The sequence below is a fragment of the Eschrichtius robustus genome, chromosome 5 (genome assembly GCF_028021215.1).
Source record: "Eschrichtius robustus isolate mEscRob2 chromosome 5, mEscRob2.pri, whole genome shotgun sequence".
NCBI lineage: Eukaryota > Metazoa > Chordata > Mammalia > Artiodactyla > Eschrichtiidae > Eschrichtius > Eschrichtius robustus.
Genome location: NC_090828.1, coordinates 125,373,230 through 125,394,690, shown reverse-complemented (window position 1 = coordinate 125,394,690; position 21,461 = coordinate 125,373,230). Strand labels below are relative to the sequence as shown.

At 41.8% G+C, this 21,461-nt stretch overlaps 1 protein-coding gene across 11 annotated transcripts in view; it reads right to left on the bottom strand.

Moving 5' to 3' along the window:
- Window positions 1-21,461, bottom strand: part of NCKAP5 (NCK associated protein 5) — a 1,051,318-nt gene that overhangs the window by 70,992 nt on the left and 958,865 nt on the right. For 9 of the 11 annotated variants that reach the window (XM_068545242.1, XM_068545246.1, XM_068545248.1 and 6 more), the window contains one exon: window positions 17,739-17,817. In XM_068545242.1, the coding sequence (XP_068401343.1) occupies window positions 17,739-17,817 (79 nt within the window). Of the gene's footprint in view, window positions 1-5,628; window positions 5,778-17,738; window positions 17,837-21,461 lie in introns of all 11 variants that reach the window. The other 2 variants (XR_011074153.1, XR_011074154.1) reach the window with 2 other exon arrangements.

The window sequence follows — 21,461 nt, the reverse complement described above, 5'->3', positions numbered from 1 at the left end:
AATTCTCTTCCCTGGGGGAGAGTCAGGCTTTTTGTTCTATTTGGGCCTTCAGCTAATTGGAAGAAGCCCACTGCCTTTAGGAGGGCAATCTGCTTTATTCAGTCTGCTGATCTAAATGTGAATCTTATCCAAGAACACCCTCACAGAAACATCCAGAATAATGTTTGATTAAAGAGCGGGGCACCCTGTGGCCCAGTCACGTTGCCATATAAAATTAACCATCACAGTAATTTAGGAGTCATTGTTTGTGACACACAGCAATGATTAAAGACCCAAAATGGTGGGGGGGATTTTCTAATTAAAACATAATTTTTATGCCCCCTTCAAAGAAACACATGCAAGATGGCCTATTGAAATGAGCTCAGTGGAAACCTTCCTGCTAATTCCTCCTCCTCACCTCCACTCCCACCCCACAGCTTTAAGAGACACCGTTATTACTCAGGAATGAATTCATTGTTTTAAATCTACCCTCCCCGTATTTTTCTGATGTAGACTCCTCAAATCTTGTGGAAATAAACTGAGAATAATTCTCTCTTCTTCCTGGATGAGGCAAATGAAGCACAGGGGGAAGAAACAGCTTGTCCAGCAAGCTGATATTTGGAAAACAAAAGTAGCTGCATTTTAAGAACTCAGGATTGTAGTTTTTCGCCCTTTTTCTATGAGTATGCTGGAATCTTTCACAGGTAGAAAATGATGGCTACCTTAGTTATTAAAGAGTTGGCTCAGATACAGATAGCAAGCACAGCGTTTGAGGGGATATTATTTTTAAAGGGGGGAACTTCAAGGGCTGCCCCCTCAGCAAGGCAGCTCACTTTTCGGGAGACTTGGGGCTGACCTGTGATACCAGGAGGCTCTTTGGCAATTGGGTAGCGTGCTGGCCACTGCTCCGGTCCATCCACCTTCCTGGGGCCTTACTACTTGAGTGCGCCCCTGCTGAACTTCCAGTTGCCAGTAACTGCACCTCTTTGCCCGAAGCTAACAGGCCCAGAAGCAGCCGTCGACTTATCAGTGCTGGAAGGTGGTGATGAAAATCCAGGTCCCTCACTCCTCAGAGGGGAAGACTCTCAGACTTGGGTTCTATACCCTAGAGTTTCTCTGAGATTAAACTTCTGTCACACACACACTCAGGGCCGGTAGCATGTATGTGTGACCTGTATGGTCACAAAGGACCTTGTGCTCTGCTGTCTCCATCTTGAAATTCTTAATAACTTTTGAACAAGGGGCTCGGATTTTATTTTGCATTGGGCTATGAGACTTATGCAGCCAGTTCTGGTGGTAGCTGGCAGGAGAACACACCTTTCACTGGCTGGGTTCCCTTCTCTGTCTGACTTCTCCTCTTGGTCTCTCCTGTACTTCCTGATAATTTACTTGTCCTTGAATCCTTTTCACAGGGTCTACTTCTGGGAGACCCAAACTAGACTGTTGCAAATGTCATGATAATCCTGAAGAACACTGTAAAGAATTAATGAAAGCCATCCTCCTATTTTATTAAAATAAAACAATAATGCATGTGGCTTTAATCGTCACTAAAGATAAAATCACAGTTATATCATCTGTCAATGCAATAACATATTGTAGTATCTAAGAGGTTTTATTAGGAAGTAATCCCCAGCTAAGCTTCCCAACTTCTCTGCTGCCCAGACCAAGTGCCCAGGTGAATCCAACATGCAAATATCTCCCTGAAGAAGCAGGGTAATACACAGCAGCGGAGTTGACATTTAAACAATAGCTCTGCATGCCATCTGTTTTAAAGAAATTATTTGTCTTTGCCAACATGTCAAGAAAAATAAGTTCACATAATTTAGGAGCTACTAAGGCATGTAAGTCCTTGATTATTTACAAGGACAGGATTATCTATAGCCATCACATTTCTTTACCAACAAGATTTTTTAAAAAACGGGTCAGAGAAATTGACCTTTTTGTAGAGTCCAGTAATGAGGCAAGATATTAGAGTAATTCAATCTCAAACCAAAGTTTAAAGAAAAGACGTAAACAAGGATCCTGGTTCAGAATCAGATCAGCTCATCAAATCCAGAGCCCATGTAATTCTCAATTTTTACGTCCCTAGGGTCCGGCACAATGCCTGGAATGGAGTCGATGCCTAATAAATATTTAGTAACTGACTGAACTTGGGTATGGCTGTGCCTTGAGGCTTGAGTACCAGAAGATGAAACTGACTCACCCCTACCTATGAAGAAGCTGTAAGTTTTCCCCTTAGTCCTTTCTTACAGACTGGAATTTACCAAATGGGTGTAACACGAGTGCAGAGAACCGTGTGGGAGGGAGAGGATGGAAGGCAGTGGGTCGGCAGCAGGTGTGGGTGGGACGCTGCACGTGATGGCAGCTGTGGTTCAGGTCCACTTGCAGTAGGTGAGGGATGCAATATTTGAGAACGGGCTGGAGAACTAGAAGGCCGCCTTAGGCCTTTCTGTCCATGTGTGAGGCTTACGGCCAGGAGCTTCTAAGACCAAATCCATCCATCCTTAAGGCATGTTGGTCTTCAGCAGGAATCCTGTCATCCCCTTGCTGTGGATTATGGACGTAAAACCTGACTGCGCCTCACTTTCCTCATCAGTCAGAAAGATGACATCGAGGTTACCTGCAATTTGCATCAGTGGACTGAGACGCTGGCTCCACTTCGCTCACCTTTCCCGGGTACACAAGCTTTTGTGCAGTTTGATTGTTAAATGCAGCTGTCCCCAGCAAGGTAAAGCTTTTTAGGCTGCTCACTGGATAAATGATCAGGACAAAAGAGGTTATATAAACCTATTTTGAAACATTTTAAAATTCAAGATTTTGTCCTGACCAATTTCTGAACATGATGTTTCTTTCTGCTTACGTTATATCAAAATATTTTTATGTGGTTTATAGCAGCATTACTTACAATAGCCAAGATACGGAAGCAACCTAAGTATCCATCAGCAGATGAATGGATAAAGAAGATGTATAATGTAATGCTACCCGGCCATAAAAAGAATGAAATCTTGCCATCTGCAACAACATGGATGGACCCGGAGGGTATTAGGTTTAGTGAAGTAAGTCAGATGGAGAAAGGCAAGTACTGTTATGTTTTCACTTATATGTGGAATCCAAATAATATCAGTAAAACAAACGAATGACTAGAGCAAAACAGAAACAGACCAACAGATACAGAGAACAAACTAGTGGTTAGCAGTGGAGAGAGGGGTGGGAGGAGGTACAAGATAGGGGTAGGGTATTAAGAGGTATGAACTACTAGGTATAAAAGAAATGAGATACAAGGATGTAATGTACACCACAGGGTGTATAACCAATATTGTATAATAACTTCATATGGAGTACAATCTATAAAAATAGTGAATCACTAGGTTGTACACTTAAAACTAATATAACATTCAAAATCAACTATACTTCAATGAAAAAAAAATTTTTCTGTGAAAATTCCTTTTTCCCTCTTGCGTACGGCCTTTCTAGACAAAAAAAAAAAAAAAAAAAAAAAAAAAAAAAGCCTGGGTGAGCATTTAGGAATGCAAAAAATGTAAAGTTTTGATTACTGAATGAAACACAGTGATTTTGTGTCAATGGGAGAAATCAAAGCCCTGGCACCTGGGGAGGCATGGGGTGGGTAGACGTGGAAAAGGAATTAATAATCTCTGTTTTTCAGAACTGTTCCTGGCAGCTTTCCCCTCTTCCTGAATGAAAGGTCCTCCTGCTACCTTTCCAGGATGCTGTGAGGGCCTTGACTTCAAACCGATGGCTGAGTCCAAGATCACCCCTGACAGCACCAACTATGAAAGGGCGAAGGTGGCCCAGCTCCTGTGCTTTCCACACAGAACACTGACGAATGTCACCCACACCCATGACACTGATGGGCTGATGTCCTGGATGAGCAGAGCTGTTTGGAACTGGCTGCAATGCCTCTGAAACCAGAGACCGCACCGAATTCTTCTAGACCAGATTGGGGACCCTAGGGATGGAAACCCTGTCGGGGGAGCCACCTTGGGGGCCTGCGAACCTGTACCATCTGACTAACAAATACCCTGCTGGAGGGCCTTAATGATAGTAGACGCTTTGTTTCCAGAAGCACCAAGTACTGGGCACGGGAATGCCCTTCCTGTGTGCCTTATCAGTGACTATCACGCCTGCCTCAGCCCTGGACAGAGGCATTCACGTCAAATTCAACTTAGTTCAGAGGCCCCAAAGGGAAGAGCTCAAGTCAACACTGCAGTTTGGTCTCACCCTGCTGTATGGAGTCCTGCAGATAATTTTGCCGTAGCGATGCTTTGGACGGGGCCAAGGTGATGGGATTGTGCGGGGAAGAGTTATCACAGCAGGCCTGAGAGTGCTGACGCTTAGAAAGGCCCGCTTGCAAGGTGGGCCCTTTACTGGCACCTGGGAACCTGAATTTTGAGAGGGTTCCCACCACCCTAACCGATAAGAGTTACTACGCCTGAATGGTTTGTGCAAACGACCGGTGTGGTTTATGCTGAACAATGGCTTCCCTTCTGGGGAACTGGGAATTTTGAAGGCATGAGGCAAGATGGTGACCGTAAAAATCCTGGGCTCTGAGTCACTCACGAGCTCAGGTAGTTGGCATTTCACATGTGTTGTCATCGCTTGTCACTGGGGGAGTTTAGCGTGTCCTATGTGACTTTCCTGGAAGAGGACCCTGGGCCCAGTTACCTCCCGATGCTACCCCGCGGGCCATTTCCCTTTGCTGGTTTTGCTGTGTAATCTTTCACTGCAATAACTCACAGCTATGAGTACAACTAGAAAAAAGAAAGAAAGAAAGGAAGGCAGGAAGGGAGGGAGGAAGGAAAGAAAGCAAGCTAGCTGATATCCATACTATCTACACTTTATCCATATCCTTCTTAATAACAAGAAAGAAGGCCAAAAATGGAGCTCTTGCTAACTCCTGGCATGGTGTCAAGCACTCGTATGCAAAAAACTCAAACCTCTCAACAATATTTCAAAGTAGGTCTTGTTATGATCTCCATTTGGCACACGAGGGAAGGAGAGAGAGAGAGAGGTTCAGTAACTTGCTCCAGGTCACAGCATCTGTTAGGTGGCAAAGGGGGAATGGGAAGTCGGCTTATGTAACGGCAAACCCCAGGCGGGGAGACTCTGTTGAGGGGATCAGTGAAGCACCCTCAAAAATGCAAAACTCTAGGCAAATGCACGGTGGTGACACTACTGTTATGAACGAGGTCTAAGTCCTGCCCAGAAATCATTGGATAAGCTTTGCAACTTTTCTAGTTTACTCAGGTCCTGGGATTGAAACCCCTGTCTTCCCACAGATTCACAGGAGCTCGGACCTTGACATGGAAGTGTATTTGCAAGTTCAGATATACCCTCCCCCCTCAAAGAGGGTTAGAACTTTGGGCCAGAAAAAACATAAGAGAGCATCTAGAATAAGTCCTTCATCTGATGACTGAGGAAACAGAGAGATGCAGCAGTTTGCACTAAGCTGTAGAATGGACTCTGGACCCCACTCCATTCGTTTCGTTATACACTGCCTCCCCCTTATCATATTTCTCTTTTCAAAAGTGGATTCAATGGTAACCCAGCATACGAGAGGTATTTTCATTTTTAAAATTATGAAGGACACAGGAAAGAGACCTGTTTTAAAGGAGAATTATGCACACATACTTTTGACATCCTGGAAACATGCTGATGACTGGGTCAATGGCGAGGGGAAATGACATCTTGGGAAATGCAATCCACTCATTTGAAAGCAGGGCAGCCGTTGCCCACTCCAAATGTGTTCTCATATACACAGGATTCCTTCCCAGCAGGCTCTGAAGGCAAAACACACCGCTGAGTTTCAAATGGGTAGAAAGTCACCTTAAAGCATATTTCCCCTCCTTCTGGGAGTTGACACAATCCAGTTACAGGCAGAGACTGTTTATCACATTGGCATGAAAGTCTGTCTTCAAATTCCTCTTGCTTTTATAATCAAACAATAACATCTCCAGAGTATAGGTTTTAGCTACATAAGAAACATATTGGAAATTGATTCAATGTTCCTGGCTTGGCTGTGACAATGTTTCATAACCTGGTAACCTCTCAGCTTATTCTTCTGCTTTCCTGAAAAGCTTTCAGCAGCACCAGGGTGGCAAAGCAAAGATAAAGCAAACATCACCCTTTTATCTGATCCTGCACAAAATGAGAGGAGCAGGCACGGTACCGCTGATAAGAAGATTTGCTAAATGACTCTTCTGGAATTCTATCAATGGGCTGATGAAAGAAATTAAGCCTGACATTGATAAGTCATTTTCTCAGGCACAACCATTTTCAAAAATGAAGGTGTTTCTTTCGAAGCAGTTAAGCCCCAGTTGCATGTCTGTGACTCATTAAAAAGTGTCCAGATCAGCCCCGTGTTGTAACAGATTTACTGCAATGCTTTACTTTCTTTATATCCATTCTCTTTTTCTCTAGCATGTTTCTTGAATAAGGATTCATTCGAGTCAAGAGCATCCTGTTCCCAAGATCACTATTGCTCCTTTTATTCCCAATCAGGTGCAGGTTTCATTACACAACTCAATTGTTGTCACCACAATCTGCCATAGCCCTCACCCGATCTAGCGCTTTATGCCTGCCTCAAGCTAAAGTATTTACTTGAATGTGCCAGACTTAATGGACACACCATGGGGAATCCCGGTGGACCGAGTGTGCAGATCACCTTAATTGAGACGGTTTTTCATTAAGTATGTATGATTGAGTTCTTACAGTCAGGACAGCGCATTCCTTCCAAGCTTGATTACAGGCTTCTGAAAAGCTACAGGCTCCTGTCCGGCAAATTTTTTTTTTTTAAATCACTTCTGCTTCTCTGTTACTAATTTTTTATTACCCTCAGGATTAAGAAGAACTGCTGGTTTTAGCAGAACTTAAGGCATAGACAGTTCAACCTATCTGTAACGTCTGATCACAGTTCAACCTATCTGTAACGTCTGATCAACCTGGAATTATCTGTGGTAACATGGAGGACAAAGAGATTACAATTCAAGAGTTGCCCACAACCTCTGTTTCTAACTTACTCCTCTGACACCCGATGGGCTTTGGAATTGATGACGTAACTTTATACTGGTGGTCAGGATGCGTCCCTTCCCCGCTCTTTCTTCTCTTGGCTGACCTCGCTTCTGGAGATGCTAATGAGCTAGTCAGAGGGCAGACAGGAAGAGGACGGGAGGTGGCGGGTAGATGGCATAGATCAGCCAGGCAAACGAAAGGCCCATTCAGCCCACGCATGTGTTTTGTTTTGGATGGTACTTTAGTTTTTATCTTTTTAAAACAAATGTGAAATATACTATGAGCATGAGTGCATACAACAAATAGTTACACTTAAATCAACATCAATCATCATAAAAGAATACCCACAACCCACTTTAACAGCTCAGTGGTTTTTTCTTTTTAGGCACAATCTTTAATATTTATTTTATTTTTTTAAAAGGTATTATAAGATTGCAGAATTAAAGAGACACAAAACAGCATATATTGAAAATATTCTCTCATTCTTGTGTTCTTTACACTCAGGTCTGCTCTCCTGAGGCAACCAATAGTACTGGTCTCTTGTGTTTCAGTTCTATTCATGCCAACAATTGTGTGTGTGTGCGCGTGTGTGTGTGTGTGTGTGTGTGTGTGTATGATCATATTTACACTTGCATTTAAATTTTTACTATGTATGTATGTGTGTTATAGTCCTTTCTCCCTTTTAAAAAAATCAAGCATACTATAGGCACTATTATGCTCCTTGCTTTTCTCATTTAATAATGTACCTCAGAAATTGTTCCTTATCAGTAAAGATCTTCCTTATTTCTTTTTTACAGCTGTATTATATTCCATTATCGGAATTCATATGACTAGTACCCTATTAATGGACATTTGGTTCACTTGTGATTTTTTCCTATTACTATAAACAATGCTTCAGTGCATGCATTATTTTTCATATGTGCAAGTATGTCTCTAGGATAAATTATTTGATTGGAATTGCTATTTAATAGCATTAAGTATGTGTGACTTTTATTAGATATTGCCAAATTCTCATCCATAGAGGTTGTACTAGTACCCTCTCACCTGTAGTATGTAACAATGCCTCTTTCCTCACATCCTTGCCAGCAAAGTTTGTCTTAAAACTTTTTAAGCTTTTCCAACGTGATAGATAAAAAACGGGATCTAAGTGTCGTTTTTAATGTGGGTTTCTTTGATCACGAATGCATGTCTTTTATTATGAATGCGCCTTTCTGACCCTGTTTCTGTAGAAATGTCTTTTTCTCGGGCCCTCTTCTGCTTCTTCCTTCTACTCTTAAGGACCCTTGTGATGCGTTGGGTCCGCCCCAATTCTGAGGTCAACAACTCAGTGTTTTTAAGCCACTCTTGCACCCTTTCCATTAGATCCTTCTCCCACTACTTCCCCTCCTAAGGTAACCCATTGTTGGATTTCATGCTACTCATTCATTTGCTGTGGTTTTTAAATTTGTTTTTGTAGTAAAAAAGAATGTAACACTGGATTACATTTATGTATAGGCATACGTGCAGAGGTGTACTGGTTTACGATGTAAAAATTTACTATTGTGGATACTAGTCAAAAAAGTTTGAAAGGCCTGGCTCTAGAAAAACCCTTGGCAACTGTATCAGGGAATATATACCACCATGGTGACCCTAGCAACATTGTCATAATTGCAAAAAATGGGAAACAACCCAAATATTTATCAACAGTAGAAAGGATAGATATAATTTGAACTTTTTCTGCTCTGGAAGACCGTACAGCAGTGAAAATTAATGAACTACAACTGCAGGGACCATCGCTGATTCAGCGCAAAAGCAACGCTGACTGAAATAAAGCCAGTTGTAGTAAAATATTTACAGTATGATGCTACTTGTATAACGAGCAAAACTAAACAATAGTGTGGGAAGCCTATACAAATAAAAGTGAGTACTACGTGCAGACTATAAAACTACACATACGTGCACACACACATCTATATACACACACGTATACATACATACATATATACCATGAATTCTTTATCCGTCACCTATCAACAGACCAATATCTTGGCTATTGTGAATAATGGTGCAGCTAACTCTTTGAGACAGTGATTTTATTTCCAAATAGAACTATCATGCAGTCTAGCAATCCCACTTCTGGATATATATCCGAAGGAAAAAAACTCACTATCCTTACGTGTATATTTCCTTTTATTTACCTTGCTTGGAACTAATTTGGCTTCCTGAATCTGGGGGTTGGTAACTTTCTTCAATTCTACAAAACTCTCAGCCACTAACACTTTTAATATCCTGTCTGTCCTGTTCATTCTAGTCTCTGCTTCAGGAGCTACAATTAGATGCATGTGGATTTCATCACCTTTTACTTAATTTAACCTCTCTTTCATATTATCCATGTTCTTGGCTCTCCGAGACACATTTTTGTGTAACTTTTCAATTCTACCTTCTAGTTCAGTGATTCTCTCTTCAGTGACGATAAATACTATTCTGACAACATTTAATTTTTCTGAAGTTCTGTTGTGTCCTTTTCTGAAACTTGACTGCTCATCTGTTTGTTCCTTTGTTAACTTTCATTTCCATTTTTGTTTAAATGCATTAAATATCTGGTTTATATCCTCTATTGGATCATTTCTAATTCTGCAGTCTTTGCAGGCCTCATTCTATAGCTTGTGGGGTGTTTTTTTTTTTTTTTTTTTTTTCCGATACTGACTAATGAAGTCATTTTTTCCCCTCATGTCTTCAGTGGTGTTCTATTCTGAGTTAATTTTCCGTAGAACTTTATCTGTATGCAAATTTTAGAGTGGGTGCAAGAGAGGGTTTGAGTTGGGTTCTGCCAGATTCCTGAGAGCACTACCACCCTGAATCTGTGTTTTTTTCTTTTTAAACTTTTCGCTATGATAAATTTCCAATATTCTCTAACAGTGTAATGTATCCTCATATACCCATTGCCCAGCTTTAAAATATTAATATTCTGCCATTCTTGTTTCATCTATTCCCTCTCCCAGTTCTTCTCTGGAATATTTAAACTCACACCTCGGACCATTTAAAATTGTCAAGCTTGGGCTTCCCTGGTGGCGCAGCGATTAAGAATCCACCTGCCAATGCAGGGGACAGGGGTTCGAGCCCTGGTCCAGGAAGATCCCACATGCCGCGGAGCAACTAGGCCCGTGAGCCACAACTACTGAGCCTGTGCTCTAGAGCCTGCAAGCCACAACTACTGAGCCTGTGAGCTACAACTACTGAGCCCGCATGCCACAACTACTGAAGCCTGCTTGCCTAGAGCCCGTGCTCCGCAACAAGAGAAGCCACCACAATGAGAAGCCTGCGAACCACAACAAAGAGTAGCCCCCGCTCGCCGCAACTAGAGAAAGCCCACACACAGCAACCAACACCCGATGCAGCCAAAAATTAAAAAATATAAATAAATAAAATTTAAAAAATAGTTTGTCAAGCTGGGGGACTCAGGGGACACAAAGAGAGACTGAACTAATTCCCTGACCCACTTGAGTGTGAGCTCATGACTCAGAATCTTCAGAGGAGACGTGTTTCCTTCTCTTTTTTTTTTCCAGCTAGAGTTGAGACGGAGTTGAGGCTGAGTCAGGAGCTTATTCCCACTGTCTTCCTCTGCGGGGTACGTTTGTCACCACTGCTCTTGGGAATTCAGCTTTATGCTGGATGGGGGAAGGGGTGTTTTTGATCTAACATTTCACCCTGCTCAGGCCCTAGGCTTTCATGAGGTCAACAGTTTAGCTCCTTAACACCAGGCTCCAGGTAGAGTGACCAACTGTTCCAGTTTGTCCAGGTCTGAGGGGTTTCCTGGGATGAGGGACTTTCAGTGCTAAAACCAAGAGGGCCAAAGTCAAACTAGAACAGTTGGTCACCCGAGACTAGTACGTACCCCTGGGGAAAGGGGGACTCTCTCCCCTCTGCATTCAAACTTTCTTGCTGCCCCCAGCCTCTGACCAATTTTTTGCCTGCAGCTCAACCATGCATTTAAGAAAATACGTATATTTTTATATTATATTCTATGCTCTTAGGTGTGGCCTCCTGTGAAAGGATTTTGAAATCCTAATTCGAAGTATTGCCAGATAAAAGGAAGTCTCTGAAGATTTACGGTTTTGAAAACTAGGCCCAGATTTTTAAAAGTATCATATGTTACATAAAAATCTAGACTTTTGGCTTCTGCTGAGAAATGGAAAGACATGGCTACTTAGGGCCAGCCTTCTTCTATGGTGACAACTGGAATTGACCAGCAGCTGCTCCCCTAGAATGGGTTGTGTTCTCTCCATTCCTCAAGACTCCCATCATTCATACAATGTATGCCTGTGAATGTCAAGTCCAGCCCATCTCACTCACTGACCCAGGGGCTTGGTTGAGTTTGCAACCCCTGACCAAGCAATCTACCAAAGGGATCCTTGGTCTCTGATGCCTGCAAGGTGACCAAAAAAGTACCTAGTCATCATTTAGCGTTCTTGGGGGTTTTTTTAACTTGACTTCACAGCTGTGGACTCAGCGATGGATGATGGCTCCACTCCATACTAGCCATCGTGCTGAGCAACATACACAACCTCTCAGGACGCGCATTTCCTCATCTGCAGAAGGGTGACCACAGTCCTTAGTTTGCAGGGCTGATGTGAGGATAAAACAAGGCAGCTTACATACCAGCACTTTGGCCAGTGCCTAGCATATAGAAAGCTCTTGATAAAGAGTGAGTATTGGTATGATATATAACATCATCTTCTTTCAGAATTTTGCCATTTCACATTGGCAGCTTTCTGGTTCAGAGGCTGAAGCACTCTGTTGTTTGACTTTGTTTTGACCTCCACCTCTTCCTTCCTATGCCATAAGTCACACACACAGTCTTATATTTAAGTGGATTAATAATCTTGTAAGAAATTGAGGGAACTGTACAAAATGAGGTCTCTCTACAGCTATTTCAGATTCCCCAACCGTGTACTTTAGAGCAATAGGCCTTGGGAAAGTGTGGGAAAAAAAGACAAAGCTTATTTAACATAGCCACTTACCACCTGTTCAGTGGGCCCTTTCCCCTGCTAGCACGTGGATTAATTAGTGCCACCCCGTAGGGCTTCACGTCTGCCTCTGCCCTTGCAGCTGAGATCCCTGTCTGAAGAGCACCGCCCTTACCCCTCCTAAACGTCCAAGCATTCCTTCCTGTGCTGTGCAGTTCCCTGGCGGGAGGAGGGACCAGACTCATGGCTCATTCCTCTAGGGTCTTGCTGGTGCTAATCTGAGAGACACACTGAGATTGTCAGTCAGTGACACTCAATGGGTACCCTTCCCAAACACCAGCTGTATTATAACAAGGGACGTGAGCACTTGTACCCAAAGGAGTTACCCATGGGTAGGACATTTAGGTACACCCTAATAGATTTCCAGGAGAGCTCTTTTGGGGCAGGGAGCCCTTTGGCAACCCTGAAATAATCCACCCTTTTACACAAACGCGTGACTCTACTCATCACGGCACACCACTTGTGAGGAAACAGTATGGTGACTAGTGCATCTGGTTGGTCCAAGGTTAAAGGAGAGAAAATGATAATATGTTTTTATTTTAAAAGTCTAAGCATGAGCATCATAGTGATTGGATGGCCACTTCTTATCGTGTTGGTCTTCTAAAACAATTTTCCACTGTCTATGTATTGTCTGTAGGATTAAGTTCAAACACCCAAGCTTGGCTTTCAAGGTCTCCACAATCTGGTCCCATCCCACAAAACCCCTCTATCTGTACCTCATCCTCAAAACTTATCCTCTGCTCTAGCCAGGCTGGTCCTCTGCTGACCCCCTTCCCTACAGTGTGCCGTATTCCTATCTCCAGGTCTCTGATTACGCTGCTTACCTTGAGTTGAAGGGCATCTCTGTCCCCTTTGCTGATGAAATCCTACCCCTTAGGAAAGTGGTTCCCAAACTCTGCTGCACGTTGGAATCACCTGGGGATCTTTACAGAATACTAATGCCTGGCTCCACTCCCTAGACCTTGTGACTTAATTGTTATGGGATGTGACCTGGGCACCAGCATTTTTAGAGCCTTCCCAGAGGATTCTGATGTGTTGCAGAGTTTGGGAGCCACTGGTATAAATGGCAAACACTCTTAAACTTCAGTATCTTACTGTCTCACTCTTGCCCTTTCCTGTTGATGAACACCAACATTTCTGGATTCACCAAAGGTGGGCTCCACACCCTGCCCTGTGTACTCATATGTATGGAGAGCATGCCTCTAACTTATCTGTGATTACACTGTATCAGAATTATTTGTTTGCTTCTCTGTTTCCCTACTGAACTGGAGCTCATAGAATATGCGTACTGTGTCTTTTTCACCTCTGTATCTTTGGCTTCTAACACAGGGCATGGCTGGGAGAAGATGCTTAATATAGGCTTGTTGAACTAAAGAGAACTCAGCTCCTTGGTGCAATCTATAGAGCAAATATTTTACAGGAGTAAAAAAGCCATACTTGCGACTCTCTAAGGCTACAATTCTCATCCCTCTAGTGAAAAACAGAGGGAGGGAGTCATAGACTATGACTCACTATACTCACAAATATGGAAATCTCCACCAAAGCCTTATCTCATGCCTGCCTCTGGTACCTAGAAGGAAGCACTCATAAGGAGCAAGTTGACAGGTGACGAAAACAGAGAACCAGCCACTAGGGAGTGAGACACAAGACGGATGACATGTAATGTTCCAAGCACAGGGCTTTGTACATAGGAGATACTCAATGGATGGAAATTAATATTACTATTTCCAGTCCTTGGTCAGAAAGAACCACATGGTCCTGTTTCCACGGGTCTACCTTCATGACAGGTGGGATTTAAAAAAAATTTTTTTTTTATTTATTTATTTTTATATTTATGGCTGCATTGGGTCTTCGTTTCTGTGCAAGGGCTTTCTCTTGTTGCGGCAAGTGGGGGCCACTCTTCATCGCGGTGCACGGACCTCTCACTATTGCGGCCTCTCTTGTTGCGGAGCACAGGCTCCAGACGCGCAGGCTCAGTAATTGTGGCTCACGGGCCTAGTTGCTCCGCGGCATGTGGGATCTTCCCAGACCAGGGCTCGAACCCGTGTCCCCTGCATTGGCAGGCAGATTCTCAACCACTGCGCCACCAGGGAAGCCCGACAGGTGGGATTTATATTTCAGGCTGCCAGATGCAAAGCTCCCCCTTTGAAGTTCGTCGCTTGTAGTTATAAATGGGTGAACTCAGTGCAGCCACGATAGAAACGTCCTTGCCCAACCTGTTACTCTATAGTACCTCTTAGATGTCATTTGTATATTTGGAAATGCAGAAATATTATCATCCTGGGAAGTATTAATACGGATCCAAATTATGTAAAACCACTCCATCCTATTCCTCATCCAAGTGGTTTCCAGTTCAGAGCCAGTCTGTTACAAGTCAACAGAACATTATCTATTGAATATCAAAGTTGTTATTGAGAACATTTGTACTTCCCATTCACATTTGTTTTGATGATCAATAGCTCACTCTTTCTACAATTAAGCCAAATATGTCAGCACGCTATTCAAAATGTGACCTTTGACTCAAATGGCCTTCCACTCAAAAGTTGTGAAAATCTGATTAGCTTTCTGAGATATTTTAAATTTTATTTTTAATATGAATGTCATTCACTGTGCTTTGGGCACACAAACTTGCATTCGGTAACAACTCTTTAGATCTGGGGAAATACCATGCATCCTTCACTTCACAGAGAGTCTACCATGCAGCCTTGTTTTCCTGGTTATCATTTAATTCAGCTTGACTTCTTCCTCAAACTCCTCAAAAGACATTTCTTCCTCTTTAAAGGAATTTCCAAATCCCCTGTCTCCTCTTAGGAGATTATTTTTGATGCTATCACTGGCTGATGTTTTTAATATGAGACAATGTCATTTGAATTCCTACTGATCATTTAATCCTATTAGACAATTAGTGTAATACACTGGGTGAATCTATTACAGTTAAATAGCAAGAAAGAACAATTGGTGTTGGTGATCATTTGTGTAGGCTAGCCTGGTCATTTGCTTGTTGCTTATTAACATGAAAGTCTGACATTTGTTAGGGCAATTTGAAAGAAAAGAATCTAGTTGTATTATTTAACTTATTTCATGAATCTTGAATTTCAATATAGAGCAGGTTTAGTGAACAGTATCCTGTCCTGTAATCAACTCATACCATTTTGATTAAGCCAACATGATTATCCTTAACCACAGAAATGCAAACATTCAGATTCACAGATTTTCTGATTGTTGTTCTTTGTCAAAGATATTAGCTGCTGTTTGCTTAGAAGAAGACCATATTTAGATTTGCTCAGTTGCTGTGATTGGAAATATTCTATGGTTGGAAATATTCTATGGTTACAAATATTGGCAGGATATGTGATAGCACTTAGTCTAGACAAAATGAAGAACGTTGGGATTCGCAGGGTGCTAAAAAAATATTTTTTCAGTCATTTTTGTGCAATGAAAATAAATAACCACTCGATTTGTTGAGTCTCACTCAGCCTTGAAATGGATGAACTTTTTAAAAGGCCTGTGGTAATACTCGTTGGCTAACTCAGGGAACACTTTCAACCCTCTTGTCTCTGCTACCTCATGCAGTAGAGGCTGGGAAGCAACATACTGACTTTCCCAGCATCCCTTGCACCTAAGATTAGCTTTATGATCTGGTTCTCACTGATGACATGTAACGTGAAGTCTATGGTGGGGGGGCGGTGATTCTGAAGGAATTTTTACTTTTCCTTGCACTTTGTGTCTCAAATGTAGCTGGGATGCCTAGAGTGGTGGGAATTAATTTGCAACCAGAAGTGACAAGCATGAGGACCAAAAAACAGGGTTTCGGATAGAATTGCTGAGCTGCTGCTTCTCTTTTATGTTTGCCTTCCCCCAGACTTTTAATTATAGAAGATGATTCAATGACTTTATTCCTTAAGTCATGGCTAGTCAGTTCTGTTGTTGTTACTTGCTGCCAGGAGCAGCTTGTTCGGATAGGTCTCCACCAGCTTGAGGAGATGAGTCTACAATTATGTGAAGACCAAGTCAGTTCTCTGCCAGAAACAGAGTCCAAATTTACTTCCTTGAGAGTAATCTAAACCAGCACTTTCCAGCAGAACTTTGTATGATGATGGAAAAACAGGCCATATAGAATATGTGGCCACTGAGTACTTAAAATGTGGCTAGTGCAATTGAGGAACTGAATTTTTAATTTTATGTAGTTTTCATGAATTTAAATTGAACCTGAAATAACTACATGTGACTATTGGCTATCATGTCAAACAGTACAGATCTAAAGAATTGCTAGTCTATAAAAAAATACGCAGATTACTATAGCTCTCTCTCGAAAATTCAGCCTCTAATTTTATATATGTTATTGTACAAGCCCAAGAATACCTCATCATGGAAAAATGGTGACGCAGTGGGGCTTTACACAGTGCCATGTTTGAAGGTTGCTGAACAATATTTAACTTGCACATTAGCTAACTACACAGAACTGACACATTTAAGCATTTCACACCGACAACTAACTGTACTAAAGGATGTCTTTCCGGAATAATACTCGCATTCAGACTCCACTCATCCAGCTGTTTGTTAAGACTTTTGTATTCCCAATTACAACAGAAAAGAATAATAATGGTGTGCCAGTCTCATTAAGCTGTGAGGGTGTGATAACTCTCTGAGATAAACTGTAAATTATAGTTGGGAGAAGGCAGCTGGGTAAGCTAGAAAACCAGCCGCAGAACATACCAACATGGCTCTAGGAGTGGTGAGATACTGAGAGTTGGCAGCTAAAGGTACTCCAGGGAAAGGGCAGGAGCCGTGCATACTGATTATACCAGCAACCAGAAAGCTGTAGGGCTGTCATGCCCTAGAGGATGGTATTCAGTACTGTCTACTACACCCAAATGTGATTTGAAAAAATGATTCTCTCATGCCTTGATGTTTTGTGTAAAACTAAATAATCAGCATGCTTACATTTCACAGCTATTTTTTAGAGCCCAAAGAACAACTAATTTTGCGAGTGTCTACGGTGGCCCAGAGCTGTTAAAGTTATCAGGTCTTCTATCTCCTGACAAGGATCACCGACGCAGACAGCTACTCTATTACCAGTTACCTCCTGGCTGCTGGAAACAGGTTAGCAAAATCCCTTTGTGTTAGAAACCTGAGTTCCTTCAACATGGGCTCATGTAAAATTTTAGGACAGAGATGACAAACCAAAGGTATCTCTGAGAAAGGACTACCTATAATCAGGGTTCTAACAGAAATGATGAAGAAAATGAGGAGGCGATTTTGGCAAGCCGTATATACTTAATCTGTTTAGTTCTATGTGTAAAACATATCCAATTTAAAAAATATTCAATATAAGAAAGCTACCACTCCACACTTCTAACCAATAATAGTGCTTCCTGAGACAATTACAGAAATTGGATCAATTCAACGTTGGATTTTTTCCGCAGAGAGAAATTATTTACACTCAGTATCATTTTCGTTTCATACGGACAAGGACTCACTTATCAGTTGGCATTGCGTTCCTTTGCAAATACCTATGTTTTCTTCATAGGTTCTGCTTTGACCCACTTATTTTATGTAGCTTCCAATGCCTAAGAAGATAAAGGTAATCATGCGTGAGAAGTTAAGACCCAGTCCTTGTAGAGGTGGGCATAAGACATGACCTTTAGGAACACACCGTGTCCGAAATAAGGTCGCATGTAGAACACATCTCAGTTAAAGGCATATTGAGACATGAATTTTTACCTATGGTATGGCTCTGAAATGCAGAATCTGCAACTGTATCTTCTTCATCCTCTTGCAAGTGTTCATTTGCCTCTTTTATCTGCAGTAACAAGGAAACACTGTGAGTTCCTATGTGTTATATTAAATCGATTTTGTAATCCTCAGACTATTGGTACATTCTATAACAAACATGTGGGTGTGTATGTGTGAGTGTGTGTATATATATATACACATATATTTTCTTCACTCCATTTTCCCCTACTCTATCACTTGGCTTTATTACAAGTTTTAATTATAAGAGCATATTTTCAGAAATATAACCCCAGCTCTGAAAGCAAGTTACAGGGTACCTGATTCTACATAAGATTTTTGAGATAACAGCTATAGTTCTTTTTAATACTTAATAAAGTCAGTAACACAGAGCTGCTGGGAAAAATTAAAGTCTAAGGAAACATAATTCTTCCAGCGACAATGACTCCACCACGTTATTTTAATGAGAATAAAGAAATACCCTTAGATCTGTTGACCTTTTCCTAGAGTATAACTCTCTCAGAAAATGTTATTTTGCTGTTGTTCTTTCCAGAATGAAATGTGAGGTGACTTTGATGTGTGCTCAGTGAACTAGAAGGGTGATACATTTACCTAGATTTGTTTCAGGTCAAAAACATCCCCCTTACATTTCAGCTGGGATATCCAGAGGCTGAATGCTGGAGTACCAAATGGAACTCGAGCAAGAACCTAATAAAGTCACAGTATTTTACAAATGAGAATCCTGAGATCCAGCAAGTTTCCTTAAACAGATGTAAATGCCAACACTAAACCCAGGCCCCCTACTTCCCAATCGAGTAGCAGTAGTAATAACAATATCATGAACAATATCAATAATAATAAAAACAGCCAACACTTAACTACTATGCAGCAGGAGCTATTTAAGCTCCTCACACCTATGCTCTCATAACCTTGCAATGCTGGGAGGTAAGTGCTATTGTTAGCTCCATTTTGGACATAAGGGGCCTTGAAGAAACAGACAAGATAAGCAATTGTCCAAGTGGTGGAACCAGGATTCAAACACAGCAAATCTGGTTTCAGAGTTGTGTTCATTTGGTGGAACTTTGTTATTCTCAAATTTCCATGGGACTATGCCAGTGTAGACTTGGCCGCAAGGTCAAGACAGCTTATGGTCTTTGGCAGAATGACCCTAAATAGCTCTTTGAAAATGCATCCCAGCCAGTCACCTGGGCGGCCAACGATAATAATGAACCGTGCGATGAACGCAGTGGGGGGACATTAGAGGTTGTCAGTGGATTTGCTCGGGGGCTCAAGTTGGATGCCAAGAAACCATTATTTTATACTTACAATATAGAAAGTCACATGCTTGTGAACTGACCTTGAGCTAGACTTAGCTTTCTACTTTTTAACCTCTTATTTTCCATAACTAATGGAATCAGACCAATTATTTACATTTCATGACCATGGTTCCAATATCAGAATGTAATTGGTGCCTAATCCGTACATACTGATAGCCAGGAGATGGAACACTCAGGAGTGTGGCAATGACTGTCTGAACCCTAAAAGGAGAGGGTGTTAAGGGCTGAATACCCAGAGGCCAGGCTTCATCACTCTCTTTCCCCATCAGCTGTCTGCTGTCAGCACTGCCTTGTTTGTTAGCACCTCCAGAGGAAGTAAGTTAGGGAGTGGGGGAAGAAGGGCAACATCAACCAGCTCTCTTTCTAGTATTTAGGGATGGCAGAGAGGAGAATCTCTGTGTGCATCCGCAAGACTAACGAGTTACTTATTTGCCTTCCAAAGTTCACCTAGCTCAGTGACCTCTTTGTGACAAAGCTACCGAGAAACCCAGAAGGAAGGAGACCCAAACACCTTAATTTCCATTAAGGATCCAACGGAACTCTCTATCCTCATTTACAGAAACATCAAGAAAATCTGTATTTTCAGCCCCTTCCAACACCTAAGACAGGATACTCCGTATTTTCCCACACCTGTTAAGTAAAATAGTATTTCCTTTGGGTTTTTCCAAATCAACCAATTTTAAACTTGAAGGGGTGCCATGCTAACCTGCTGGAAAGTGGGTGAATCATCATCTCCATCAGCCTATGAAATTCTGAACAAAAGAATCCAATGATTACAACAAGGTTCTCATCTTGGAGATAAAGGAGAAGAGGCTTAGAGAGGGTTAGTGATCTGTTCAAGGTTATAAAAGGATTTCAGTTTTAGAGTGGGCACTCCTGACCCCTATTCATTGTTGTAATTTAATTTTTCAGTGTGCCATATTGCCACCATCATCCTTTCCAGACCTTCCCAAGAACTACTGTATCTCTCTTAGTGTCTGGCAATTAGATAGGTAGGCAGTATTCCAAATATACATAAACTATATTTTTATTCAGGAGTAGCAAAGAAGTTTTCTGTTTGTGTGTGTTAGTGCCCTGCTTCTCTTTCCTACTTGTTCCTACGCCTTCGGTGGAACTTAATCACCACCTCTGTCCAAGTATCATATTTAAGAAGGAAAATAAAAACCATCTTGAGGTCCTACCTGTCAGCTCCTTGTCAGAACTTTTCTAGGGCTTTAAGTGCTTAACAGCAAATGCTAAACGTGGCCTCTTGGGTATTTATCAGAGGAACTGGGCTTGTAGACAGGAGTTCTTTCAGCTCCCCTGGGCTAATGACCCCTGAGGAGCGAATGACACGTACGGGGAAATTTTGAATTGGAAAGGGATGGATGAAGAATCAACAAAGGAATGGAAAATGCGGGAGTGCCTTAGAATGGCATACTTGTCAGCTCTAATTATCCATACAAATAGATTTCAATGCAAAGTGGTGAGTAATTAAAAAAATCCGTTTCCATATGGAAATGAGGGGCATAATTTATTTTGGCAGCAGATTCCCCTTGCTAATTATATTTCTCATAGGCTGAAATTAAAATTAATTTTCAGTCTTGATCACACAGTGGCTGTGTGTTGGCGAAAGGTTGTGGAACTTTCCTGGGGGCAAGGGTCTGCCAGCTCCAGACGAAGAATTTGCCAAAGCGAATTCTTCACGTGGCAAAGCACTTCACAGATGGGAATGGTCACAAAATCAAGAAGTTTGGCTCAGCAAACAATGGTGGTTAGAGATTCAGAATTTCTTCAGCCATTGCTCTACCAGGAACAGATACAAATCAATGTCAGTAATGTCCCATTTGGTAAGAAGTAGCAGGTGACTCTCGTGCGCAATGATGTGGGTTATTTTTGGTTTCAGTTTGCTGCCAGTACTTTGGGCACCTTCTAATGGTGCACCTCCAACTCTTGCCCATCTTTTGAGCTCTGCAGTTGTAGTCAAGAGCTGTACTAAATACCAGTCTCTAACAGGTAACCATTAAATGCCACTGTACCCATTATATTCTATTAACCTCTCCCATTAGAAAAGGCTGGGAGGAACGTGCTTACAAAGGACACAGGAGGAAAAAGGGAGAAAATAATTCATTGCTGACAAATATATATACATAACTGCAGAATAAAACCCCATATTTGGGGACACCCTTCATTTGGAATTCTGTGTATATTTCTTCTCTGAATCATCCTAACAAGAACTGCATCCCAAGAAAAGAACATTTTGATGTTAAAGCTCATTGAAAAGGAAAAGAACTTAATGAACCTCTGTGAGAGGAGAGAAGTGATCTTTGGAGGGAAAACTCCTGGAAGGCATTACCTTTAGAAAAGACAGTCTTTTAGAAAACTCTGCAGGAGGAGG